The 13206-nt window shown below is 49.4% G+C and overlaps 1 protein-coding gene across 1 annotated transcript; it reads right to left on the bottom strand.

Moving 5' to 3' along the window:
• Positions 1–3615: 3615 nt before the first annotated feature.
• LOC125430747 (WD repeat-containing protein 73-like) lies at positions 3616–12634 on the bottom strand. The gene is made up of 6 exons (XM_048492938.1): positions 12430–12634; positions 10064–10131; positions 9739–9827; positions 9525–9613; positions 6751–6818; positions 3616–3659 (listed from the first exon to the last, which is right to left on the bottom strand). Exons 1-6 carry the CDS (start codon positions 12555–12557, stop codon positions 3616–3618), a joined length of 486 nt encoding a protein of 161 aa, XP_048348895.1. The 5' UTR covers positions 12558–12634.
• Positions 12635–13206: the final 572 nt, after the last annotated feature.

Genomic DNA, 13206 nt, shown 5'->3' with positions numbered 1-13206 from the left:
AAGAACTAGCCTGCTGGATCAGACCAGGAATCCATCCCGACCCAGCTCTTTGCTTCTCGCAGTGGCTCACCAGGTGCCTTTGGGAGCTCACCTGCAGGAGGTGAAAGCTCTGGGGGCAGCCTTCTGCTGCTGCTGCTACCCAGAGCACCCTGGTCCTGGTAATGAGGCATTTGCAATCTCCAGATCAAGGAGGGATCAAGGGTGGTAGCCACAGATGCGACTTCTCCTCCATAAATCTGTCCAAGCACCTTTGAAAGCTATCCAGGTGAGTGGCCGTCACCACCTCCTGTGGCAGCATATTACAAACACCAATCCCACGTTGCTTGAAGAAGTGTTTCCTTTTATGAGTCCTAATTCTTCCCCCCAACATTTTCTGTGGATACCCCTGGTTCAATGAATGCCCCACCGGAGTGCAAGCATGGCACTTGTAGGTGATGAATGTAGGGCTCAAATCTCGGGAGATGTGGGACAGCCCGTCCCCCTGCCCCTTCTCCCATGCACACTGGCTGGGCGACAGGCCAGTGCAGCCCAACCCTACCACCACCAGAAGTTGTTGTGAGGATAAAATGGGGGAGAGGCGGATGGACGGTGTAAGCTTTTCCCATCTTGGTTGGAGCCTGACTCCACATCTTGAGCCCTACCTACCCCCTCACCCTTTCGACCTTTAGGTCGGGTGCCTGTTTTCAACAACTTCTGTTTGTTTTAATTGTATTTATTTTTAGTAACTGCTGCTCCAAGTTTTCACATGGGTTCAGTTGCCTTATTTTTTTGTATTGATTTGCTGCCTTAGAAAGTAGCTGTCATCGTGAGCCACTTCAGAGCCCTTGAGGGGGGTGAAGTGACCTATAAATTCAACAAACAAATAAATAAACAAGCTGCTTTGGACAGAAAGGTGGGGTATAAACAAAACAACAAATAAATACATGTCCTTTTCCAGGAGGGGAGGGGGCTTCTAAGAAACAGCATTTGGTAACACCCAGTGGTGGGATCCAAAAATTTTAGTAACAGGTTCCCATGGTGGTGGGATTCAAACAGTGGCGTAGCGCCAGTGGGAGCTGGGCCCGAGGGAGACGACCTGACAGTGGCAGCATTCCGAGGCTGAGGGGCATTCATAATTTCTCTGTTACTGTAAAAAACTCTTACTGTAAAAAAAAAAAGGTCCTAATTTCCAGCTGGTCTCTTTCTGTCCATAATTTTAACTGATTCTGGCAACTCCTATAAGTCTGCTGCCAGCTGAGAAACGACTTCTCACTCTAATTGACTGCCTGTGAAATGCCAGATACTTTCAAACGAATTTTGTTTCTAGAAATCAAAAGAAGGAGACTTTCCTTAAACAAGGAACTTGTTGTTTCTACAAACATGTTTTCAAAACAGCCCAACAGGGAGAATGATCCCGTTTTTCTACCTTCGCTTCAGCAGCCATATATAGGAAACAACAGGAATTTGTGAGTGTTTTGGACCTAATGAAATTTCAAAATGGAAAAGCAGACCCAGTGAAAGCCAACCCCTCTCGGCACACTGAAATAATGAGTAACCCACTCTAGGGGCCTGGGCAGAACCTGCTGGCTCTTACCTCTGGTGACACCCCACCCCCCCACCCCTCCTATGTCATGAACATCCCAGCAGTGCTAAACCCCACAGAACTGGAGTGTGCAATTGGCCAATACCAGCAGGGGCTGTTGGGAATTGTAGTCCAAGGCATCTGAGGCTGCCTGAGTTTGGGACACCCCTGCACTAGAAGGTCCAAATGCCAGCCTAACCCCACCTGATCTGGATAGGCACTAAGTCCAGGCTGGGGAGCAAGGGAGATGCACAGGAACTTCCGACCCTGGGAGTTTAGAGGTGGGCATGCACCCCACGGCCATTTTTAGGGGTGCATGTCACTTCGAGGGATCCGTTAGCTGCACGCAACCTCCTGTCGAAAGCTTGGCGATCTGGGAATTGGCCCCCGAGGAACCCTGATGGGCCGTGCCCCGACTTCACTAGCCAGCGCCACCTCTCCCCTCCAGGGGATGGAGCGACGTAGTCCCAGGTCAGCTGGGAAGCCCTACTGACTGCCAGCCGTCTGCACTGACGAACAACTGCCCTTGGGTGCACTACAGGCCAGCGCTTTGTGGTTTGGTCCAGGAACTCCAGAGTGGCCAGTTAGGTAAGCTGTGGGTGGAGGCTGTGGGGAGAGACACCCCAAGAGAGAGTGAGAAGGACAGAACAGGCAAAGGGTTAGGAACACTGGGAGGAGGCCCCCCCAAGTGTTCCATGAATCAAAGAAGCTTCTTTGGTGAACACAAGGAAATGAGACCTTTTAGGTTGGCAACCCGAGATTCTGGAACAACCTCTCCACAGGAAGGTGTATCCCTTCCCCTTACTTTCAATCCTTGAAGGAGAAGAGTTCAGATTTATATCCAACCCAAGATGGAGTGAAAGACATAGATCTTATTAAACAAATCATAGACAATATGAATAAGATAAAAAATAAGAGAAATATGCAGAATTGTAGAAGAAACTAATATTAAAAAATGGTATAGAACACCAAAACGGTTAGCATATATGATAGGTGGACAGTCCGAAATATTTGGCATTACAATGGGGATAAAAATGTAATATATACCCATATATTGTTAGAATGTCAAGTAAAAAAATATATGTGGGGAAAAGTTATAATATATAGAGAAAAATATGTAAAGGTAAAAATGAAGATCAACATAGATTTATTATTTATAGGAATATTGGATTATACAATAATAGAACAAAAGAAAGAAAAAGCTTTTCAAACTCATGATCAGAGTGGCCCATGCAGTAATAGCATTGGGGTGGAGAGAACAAAAAAATATGGACAATGCAGAAATGGTTGGAATATATATGGGAACAAATACAAATTGGAAATTTTTGACATCATGTCAAGAAACCAAATATGTGAGAAAAACAAAAAGATATGGAGGAAGTGGATCTGGAATGAATTCAAAGGCTGGTTAAACTTGAGAGTGGAATCACAGAAGAAAAAATGGACAAGAAGATTGAACAGAATGGACCTGCTGCTGCACATCAAAAGAAGAAAAGAAGAGGGGGGAGGGGAAAAAGGGGGGGGAAGGATATGGAGGATGAAATATAAGACATACAATATAAATCTGTAATAATTCCAGAAATATCAAATAAAAATATTATTTTAAAAAAGATTTATATCCAACCTTACTCTCCATTGGGAGACTCAAAGGGGCTGACAATCTCCTTTCCCTTCTCCCCCACCCCCCACAACAAACACCCTGTGAGGTGGGTGGGGCTGAGAGAGCTCCAGAGAACTGTGACTAGCCCAAGGTCACTCAGCTGGCGTGTGTGGGAGTGTACAGGCTGACCTGAGTGTACAGGAAGGGAAAGGAGAAGTTTTCACAGCTCAAGTGGCAGAGCGGGGAATCAAACCCGGTTCCCCAGATTAGAGTGCACGTGCTCTTAACCACTACGCCATGCTGGCTCGGAAGAAGATAAATGCAATACCTGTCCTGAAGATGGCCTTCCCGGATTCGATCTCAGTCACCTGAGATGCTGCTGACCCTGAGCCAGTACAACACCCAGGCAGAACCCGAGGAAGCCACGACAATTTTATTGAATTTGGTCCAAAAGCTACCCTCCTGCAGTCTGGATGGTTCCAGTGGGCTTAATAACACCTATAGACAGAGGAGGAGGAGAAGTACTGACCTTACAAAATTTTATAGAGTTAGGAGGTAATGAGAACTGGTTGGTCTCGAGGGGCATTTGGGAAAAGGACAAAAGGTTTCTGGAATAAGAGGAGAAAGAAAGGAATAATGGCTAAAATGTTTTGAACTATATGAAAAGAAATGTAAAAGGAAAATTTTGGGACATAGTATATGGCTGATGACAAAGACTTTATGATAAGAACATTGAATCAAAAATGGGAGAAGGAAGGTTTTCTAGACACTGGGAAAACTGAAAATTTAATAGACAGTTGGAAAAATATAAAGATTGAGAAATATATGGGGTTGGAAAGAAAAGTGATACTGAAATGGTATAGAACACCAAAACAACTAGCATATATGATTAAAGGACTTAGTCCTAAATGCTGGCACTGCAGAGACCAGGAGGCATATTATAGTCATATGTGGACGGAATGTATAGAAGTGAAAAAATTTTGGACAACCATATTGTTATATGTTGAGAAACTGGTGAAGAATAATATTGGGATAAATAATGATTTAATGTTCATGGGTGTAATGGAGGACAGAAGGGCAGATAAAAAATATAGCTGTATGTATAAAATAATGATCAAAGCAGCACATGCAACAATAGCTTTCGGCTGGAAAGAAAAGAAAAAATGGACAATCCAGAAATGTTTGGAATACATCTGGGAACAAGTGACACTGGACATTTTCGACATAATAACAAAAAAATAAACTGTGGCAAGATAAACAGAAGCGAGAATTTTTTTGAAGATAGGGACCATATCGCATTTGCGGGCTGGATGAAAGAAGCTGGAGTCAAGGAGGAGAAATGGGAGAAGAGATTACAAAGAATGAACTTACTGCTGTTTGTTTGATAAAACTATGAAGAAAATACAGGGGAAAAATGTATTGTTTGAAAACGAGTGAAGAAGAGTATTAATATAAAATGGAATATTCAAATGATACAATAAAAAAAATTATATTAAAAAAAATAACACCTGTAGGACCAAGTGACAGACAGAGAGGGACAGACGAAGGCTTCATGCAATTCCACAGGGCCTGTAAGATGGAGCTGTTCCACCGGGCCTACAGCTGAGGCAGCTACGACTCACCGTCCGCCGGTTTCCCTCTTTCCTCTCCCCTTTCCACATGGTGTCGTGCTTAAGAGCAGGTGGGTTCTAATCTGGATAACCGGGTTTGAGTCCCCACTCCTCCACCTAAGTGGCAGAGGCTTATCTGGGGAACCAGATGTGTTTCCGCACTCTGATGTTCCTGCTGGGTGACCTTGGGCCAATCACAGTTCTCTCAGGACTCTCTCAGCCCCACCTGCCTCGCAAGGTGTCTGTTGTGGGGAGAGGAAGGGAAAGGAGCTTGTCAGCCATCTTGAGTCTCCTTGCAGGAGAGAAAGATGGGGTGTAAATCCAAACTCGTCTTCTTCTTCATTACCTTTCTTATGTAGGCAGAGGAGATTTTAGTAAGTAAATTATTGGGATTTTACTGCCCTCGGGAACATCTTTCAGTGACAGGCAAGGCTGCTGGGTTCTGCCCACTATTTTACTGTATTTGAAATTGTGTTTGTACTATGTTGGAAGACGCCCCAAGCCTGTAAGAACCATGGCTTTCCGACATCTCAAATAAAATAAATATCTAAATCAGAGATTAATAGGGTTAGTGTGGAGGGTTTGAGAAATTAGAGTTGGGGGGGCTGCTACCTTCCTGTCCTGTTTGTAGGTCAAATTAAGAAGAAGAAGAAGAAGAAGAAGAAGAAGAAGAGGAAGAAGAAGATGAAGAGGAAGAAGAAGAGGAAGAGGAGGAGGAGGAAGAGGAAGAAGAAGAAGAAGAAGAAGAGGAGGAGGAGGAGGAGTAGTTTGGATTTATATCCCCCTTTCTCTCCTGCAGGAGACTCAAAGGGGCTTAAAATCTCCTTGCCCTTCCCCCCTCACAACAAGCACCCTGTGAGGTGGGTGGGGCTGAGAGAACTCCGAGAAACTGTGACTAGCCCAAGGTCACCCAGCTGGCGTGTGTGGGAGTGCACAGGCTAATCTGAATTTAGATAAACTCCACAGCTCAAGAAGTGTGGAAATGAGAGTCCGAACCCGGTTCCTCCAGATTAGAACGCACCTGCTCTTAACCACTACACCACTATCCCGAACAGAGTTTGGATTTATTCCCCACCTTTCTCTCTTTTCCCTTCCTCTCCCTACAACAGACACCTTGCGAGGCAGGTGGGGCTGAGAGAGTTCCGAGAGAACTGTGACCGGCCCAAGGTCACCCAGCAGGCTTCATGTGCAGGAGGGGGAAAACAAATCTAGTTCAGCAGATAAGAGACTGCCGCTCACCTAAAGCATGGAAGGAAGCGGAATGCCACCCGGTTCTCAGGATTAGAATCCACCTGCTCTTAACCAGTATGCCTTGCGCTGGCTCTTTACTCACGAGGGCACAGCCAAGAGCGGATCCAGGATCCAATGCACGAATCCGACCATCTCACCTACTCGCAGGGAGTACCCTGGTCGCCCAGGTGATGTGGCTGGCCCCCCACACGAGGGCCCAGGGCAGCTACGGCTCTGGCCCGGTGGAACGCTCTTCCTCCAGCTGTCTGGGCCCTGCGGGACGTTGGTGAGTTCTGCAGGCCCTGTAGGCTTGAGCTTTGTTCATGAGAGACTTGGGAGAGAACTGGCAGCTGATGGTGCCCCCCCCCTCCTGTGACCCTTGACATCTGGAGCCATTTATTAAATCTTGAGACTCGCCATGCCTCCCTTATTGGGGGGGCGGGTATTTTAAAACTGGAATGCTGGACGCCACTCTATTTCATTGAGATTTCTTGCATAATCCTTGGAATTAAATTTTTAGTTTTTTATCGCTGCTTTTAAATGTTTAACTATTTTATATTGTTACCCCTACATGCTGTACGCCGCCCAGAGCCCTTCGGGGATGGGGCGGTATAAAAGCCTAATAAAATAAAAAAATAATAATAAATAAATCTGCTTCAAATTACCATAGCCCAGCCTGAGTCTGCAAGGCACGGTGGTCTCCAGATAGACTCTGAGCCAAACCACCCCGCACCTCTGCAGTCACTTACCCGCGTCGTCCTGCTCCAGGCGCCAAACCTGCAGGGAACCGTTCGGCGGCCCGCTGGTCACCAACGAGCTGCAGGTGCAAGAAGCAAAGGGAAGGCAAAGGAGTGAGAGAAGGAAAGCAGCCGACCTTCCCTTCCTGGCTAATTACGGCTCTGACTCCCTGCAGGAGTTTCGTGTTAGAAGCGGTCCCTGTTTCAGGTTGGCCAGCCCTCAAGTCACCGATTCCATCTTTCTGGCTCCAGGAGCAGCAGTGGCCTAGGAGGTTAAGAGCTCGTGTATCTAATCTGGAGGAACCGGGTTTGATTCCCCGCTCTGCCGCCTGAGCTGTGGAGGCTTCTCTGGGGGATTCAGATTTATTTATTTATTTTATTTATTCTTTCGATTTCTGCTACGTAGCCCCATCCCCGAAGGAGACTCTGCACTGCATGCCAGCTGGGTGACAGGCTAGATCACAGGGTCTTCCTGAGCTCTCTCTGCTCCACCAGCCTCCCAGGAGGTGTTTGTTGTGAGAGGGAAAGGGCCAAGAGATTGTCAAAACCCCCCTTTAGGTCTCCTGCAGGAGAGAAAGGAGGACTGTAAATCCAGCCTACTTCTTCTTCTTCTTCTAGCAATGAACAGCAATCTAGGGTTTGTTTGTTTGTTTAAGTTTCTGCCAGAAGCTGATAATAAGCAACGCCCCTCCCTCATCAGTGCAGAGAGAAAGCACGTCAAAATAAATCCTGCGCTGCTTTTGCGCAATTAAAAGCAGCAAAGGCGCAAAGACTTGCGGGGGGCAACTCATTTCCCCCTCCTTGTTTAGATATTTGAAGGGATGTCATGTCGGTGAGGCAGCATGGCTATCATGTCCCCCCTTAACCTTCTCTTCTCCACACTTAACATCCCCAGCTCCCTAAGTCTCTCCTCGCAGGGCATGGACTCCAGACCTTTGACCATTTTTGGTCACCCTCCTCTGGACCCGTTCCAGCTTACATCCAATATCCCTTCTTGAATTACAGGACCCCAGAACTGTACACAATATTTCAGGTGAGGTGTAACCAATGCAGACTAGAGAGGTACAATTACATCCCTCGATGTAGACACTATACTCCTATTGATACAGCTCAGAATCACATTGGCTTTCTTGGCCGCCGCATCACACTGCTGACTCATGTTCATTTTGTGGTCCTCTAAGACTCCCAGATCCCTTTTGCATGTAGTTTTGTCAAGCCAGGTGACACCCATGATGTCTGACCAATGGAGAAGAGAGGTACAATTACGTCCCTCGATCTAGACACTAGACTCCTACTGATACAGCCCAGAATCGCAGCGGCTTTCTTAAACTACTGTCACTGTTTGGGCTGTTTACACCACAGTGGACTTGGACAATTATTTACTTGGAGTGTTTGTCTTGCTTTGTTGATTGTTGCATGGTGTATGTTGCTTTGTTTGTTGATATGTTTGTATGCGTTCATCTTTATCTTTATTTATTCCGTCTGTTCACTTTAAATATTAGTCACATTAAAATTTGGCACTCCTCATAGGCTGTGTAGACTTTTGCCTGGATACTAAGAAATACACACGTTGCACTCTGGCTGTATCAAATCTTATATATTGATCTTACATATAATTAATCAACTAAACACCTCTATTTATATTTACATTTCCTCCATTTTACTGACAGAGTTCTTCAAGATACAGTAAAAGTCTTCCAACATTTGTAACTAAACATAAATAACCACTTAGACTTTTGCCTGTAGCCTAGGTCCGTGGTGGCTAACCTTTGGCACTCCAGATGTTATGGACTACAATTCCCATCAGCCCCAATTGGCCATGCTGGCAGGGGCTGATGGGAATTGTAGTCCGTGAACATCTGTGTTGCAGGCTTGCTTCAGTGTTGGGTTTGTTCTGGCACGTGGTCTTTTGAGGACAACGCCTGGTACTTTTCTCAGGCTGGGAGAGGATCCGGGTCTGGTGTGCCCCCAGTCTCTGGGTTTGAGCGTGTGACAGGGCCTGGACAAAATTCTGGGTCGTGGTGCCGGCAGTTCGTGGAGAGCAGGGTCCCGGCCTCTTTACACCTGGAAGGCTAGGTGGCTGGGCGTTTTAAATGACCCCCCCCGCAACTTTAGGAATGCTGGGTGCCAGTCTCAATAAAGGCTTGGTCTCTCCACACAGAGAGGAGCTGTAGCTTCCAAGCACCCTATCCAGAGGTGGGATCCAACAGGTTCTCACCAGTTCCCGAGAGTGGGACACTAATTATTTATTGTGTGCCGAGAGGGGGTTACTAATTGGGTCTGCTTTTCTGTTAGAAATCCCATTAGGTCCAAAAATCAGAAAGCCCTGTTGTTTCCTATGTGGCTGGTTAGCAAAGGTAGAAAACGGGATAATTTTCCCAGTTGGGCTGTTTCAAAAACATGTTTTAGAAATGTGGTCAAGTTCCTTGTTGAAGGAAAGTCTCCTTATTTTGATTTCTAGAAACAAAATTAAGTATTTGAAAGTATGAAGTATTTGACAGGCGGCCAATTAGAGGAGAAGTCGTTGTTTCTGTTGGCAGCAGACGATAGGACTTGCTAGAATGAGTTTAAATTATGGACAGAAAGAGACCAGCTGGAAATTAGGAACTTTTTTTTTACATTAAGAACACACAGTAACAGAGAAATTATTAATGCCCCGCCCTGGAATGCCGACCCACGCCCCCGTGGGTACCCAGCCCAGCCCTATTGGCTTCACAGCCACTGTTTGAATCCCACCACCATGGGAACCTGTTACTAAAATTTTTGGATCCCACCCCTGACCCTACCTGGTTCCTGGGACATGCTTCAGGCTGTAGGTCGGGCGGTCGGAAAATCCACCACATCCAATCTTAAAATCTCTTTCGGGACACAGTCCCTGCAAAAGCGAAGGAGCTGCATGAAAGACGCTGGGCGGACAGGCGGGGAAGTAACCTCCGCCAATCTGATTGGCAAACGCCTGATGAGACGACCCCCGACATAACGTCTTCCGGCCCTTTTTACCTGGTTGTCCTTCGCGCACAGCCTGGGGGGCAAAAGCAATTGGAGAACTTCATGCCGCTCTTGGTTGCCGTATCCTGCCACGCAGACCGCTAGAAACAGAATCACAAACCAATCTCAGAGTTCAGGAGCTGAGGCCAGGAGAGAGGCGGACTGTAAATAACATCAACATGATCAAGAACTGGCGACCAGGGTTCACTACCCTGGGAGAACAACCCGTTATGGGGCTGGGGACACAACTGGTATGCCCCTATGTTCATACACACAAGGTGGCAAATTACAAGCACATGGTACAGAGTCCAATGGGGAAGCAGAGAGCGCTGCTTACTTTTTTCTCCCGTCCACTCGATGACCCGGGTGGGCTCTTGAAGCTCAAAGGTGTGGAGGGCATTGTACCACACGAATAAGAAGGGTTTGTATCCCCTTTTCTCTCTCACAGCAACAAGACTCAGGGTGGCTTACCAAACTCCTTTCCTTCACTCTCCCACGCCAGACCCCTTGTGAGGCCAGGTGGGGCTGAGGGAGTCCCTGAGAACTGTGGTGTGAGGGGCTGGGGCTTGGGAGTGGAAGCACCCTGGTTCACTGAATACCTCTGCCCTCAGGAGGGAGGAGTGGGGGAATCCAGACGGTTCTCCAGATTACAATTTTCTGGGTCTGCCTCCCCAGTTTCACAGGCATTTCTTCAAAGCAGACGGGCCCACCTACAGGCATTCCCTGGATCCCCAACTGGGCTTAGTGGGAGCCCAGTTTAAATCCTGGTCCTCTCCTGCAGATCTGCCTGGTGCCAAGGGGCTAGAGAGCATACACAAAGAGGGGAGGGGGGGCCCAGCCAGGGTCTGTTGCCAACTTTTGGGCGGGACCCTCCAAAGGCCACAGGTGATTGGCTAATCTTGCAGCCACCCCCCCCAGGGTGTAATGGCAGACCACCCCTACTCTTCCCGGCTACCAGAACTGGTCAGTTCTAGAGTATGACCTCAGCTTGCAACCTGAGTGACACCTCCTCCCAATGCCCACTTTGGGACTAGCCTACCATGGAGTGCCGTTGTGGACCATCAAGCTGGCAATACAGAACACCTCCCACTTGGGACTAGCCTACCCTACGCGGGGAATGGATTTGGGACCATCAGCGAGGCAGCCACAGTGACACCTCCCAATGCCCCGCGGGACTAACCTACACCTCGCTTGGTGGTTGGATCATCAGCTGTGGCAACCTGAAGGAGGCGCCTCCCAATGCCCCGGGATTTAGTCACTGCCTCGCGGGAGATTGCGTTGGGCCGTGGGCAACCTGATGACACCTCCCAATGCCCCACTTGGGACTAGCCTACCTCGCAGGGTCGTTGGATCATCAGCTGGCAACCTGAAGACGCCTCCCAATGCCCCACTTGGGACTAGCCTACCTCGCGGGGTGGATCGCTGGATCCATCAGGGGCTACAACCTGATGACACTCCTCCCAATGCCTCACTTGGGACTAGCCTACCTGCCCAGGGTGGTCGCTAAGGACCCATCAGCCGGGCAACCTTGGATGAGGCACTCTCCCAATGCCCCACTTGGGACTAGCTTACCACCTGCAGGGGTCGTTGGACCATCAGCTGGCAGACAGCCTGATGAGCATTACCCCTCCCAATGCCCTACTTGGGACACCCAGGACTAGCTACCTCAAGAGGGTCGTTGGATCAATCCAGCGGGCAACCTTGATGATGACACCTCCCCAATGCCCCACTTGGGACTAGCTCTAGCTCTCAGGAGTGGTTTTGGGATCACACTGAGAGACTGACACCCCACTTGACTATCTGACACTTGAGATACCTCTGATTAATTTTATTTGAGATTGGCCCTGACATTCTCCAGATTGGCACCATCAGCGGGCAACCTGATGACACCTCCCAATGCCCCACTTGGGGACCTGGCAGCCTTCCTACCTCGCAGGAGTGGATTTGTGGATCATCAGCGGGCAACCTGATGACACCTCCCAATGCCCCACTTGGGACTAGCCTACCTCGCAGGGTCGTTGGATCATCAGCGGGCAACCTGAAGACACCTCCCAATGCCCCACTTGGGACTAGCCTACCTCGCAGGGTCGTTGGACCATCAGCGGGCAACCTGAAGACACCTTCCAATGCCCCACTTGGGACTAGCCTACCTCGCAGGGTCGTTGGACCATCAGCTGGCAACCTGAAGACACCTCCCAATGCCCCACTTGGGACTAGCCTACCTCGCAGGGTCGTTGGATCATCAGCGGGCAACCTGAAGACACCTCCCAATGCCCCACTTGGGACTAGCCTACCTCGCAGGGTCGTTGGACCATCAGCGGGCAACCTGATGACACCTCCCAATGCCCCACTTGGGACTAGCCTACCTCGCAGGGTCGTTGGACCATCAGCTGGCAACCTGAAGACACCTCCCAATGCCCCACTTGGGACTAGCCTACCTCGCAGGGTCGTTGGACCATCAGCTGGCAACCTGAGGCACCATTGCTACTTGGGACCCAGCCTACCCTCACCAGGGTCGTTGGACCATCAGCTGGCAGCCTAGGGCACCTCCCAGCCCTGGGGACCCCAGCCTGCAGGGGTCGTTGGGATGCATCAGCGGGCAACCTGAAGACACCTCCCAATGCCCCACTTGGGACTAGCCTACCTCGCAGGGTCGTTGGACCATCAAGCAGGAAAGGGAAACCACGCCCCCGCGACACTTACAGCCTCAACGAGTCTATCAGCCAGCCTTCCTCGTCTTCCTCCTCCTCCTCCTCCTGCATGCCTCTTTCTCTCCACCCAGCAATGGAGACAAACGGGGGTTGTCCACCGCGCACCCCCCCGCCGGTCATGTGACTGCTCCTGTCACGTGATCTCGCCTGCGCATGATCGCTGGGAGGGGAGAGCGGCGCCGCCAGCTCTCGACCCGGGTCGGCGCCCGCTCGTCACGTGTGAACGCGCAGACGGGTTCATGCGCTCGCGTGCCCCGGAGGCCGCGCAGCAGCGTCGCCAATGGGCTTGGTGCACGGTGCTAGGGCACAGGCGTCAAACTCGCGGCCCTCCAGTGTTCATGAACTACAATTCCCATCAGCCCTTGCCAGTATAGGGAATGCTCTTGTTGGGAGGGACTGATGGGAACTGTAGTTCATGGACATCTGGAGGGCCGCGGGTTATTTAGCCAATGACAGGAGGCCCTAGGTGTCAGAGCTCTCGGTCTTCCAGAGGTTATGGATCATAGCTCTTTATCATCCCCGCCAGCATGATGCTGGCAGGGGATGATGGGAAACGCTGTAGTCCATAGCCTCCTGGAGGCAGGAGTTCGACACCTAATGATGGGAGGGCATGGAGTGTCAAACTCCTCAGCCCTCAGAGGCTATGAACTACAGCTCCCATCATCCCCTGCCAGCATGATGCACAGCGGGGATGATGGGCTGATCCCTTAGCCGGGAGGCTTGACACCTGTGATCTAAAGGGTCTGCAACCTGCGGCTCTCCAGACGTT

Source organism: Sphaerodactylus townsendi, linkage group LG04 (assembly GCF_021028975.2).
Source record: "Sphaerodactylus townsendi isolate TG3544 linkage group LG04, MPM_Stown_v2.3, whole genome shotgun sequence".
NCBI lineage: Eukaryota > Metazoa > Chordata > Lepidosauria > Squamata > Sphaerodactylidae > Sphaerodactylus > Sphaerodactylus townsendi.
The sequence above is the reverse complement of the archived record's forward strand: the minus strand, read 5'-3'. Positions and strand labels throughout refer to the sequence as shown.

Coding starts and splice junctions, on each gene's coding strand:
- LOC125430747 (XM_048492938.1), bottom strand. CDS start 12,557: ATGACCGGCGGGGGGGTGCGCGGTGGACAACCCCCGTTTGTCTCCATT. Junction 9,614..9,738: donor TGTGCGCGAAGGACAACCAG/GTAAAAAGGGCC, acceptor TCGCTTTTGCAG/GGACTGTGTCCCGAAAGAGA. Junction 3,660..6,750: donor CCTGGAGCAGGACGACGCGG/GTAAGTGACTGC, acceptor CTCTGTCTATAG/GTGTTATTAAGCCCACTGGA.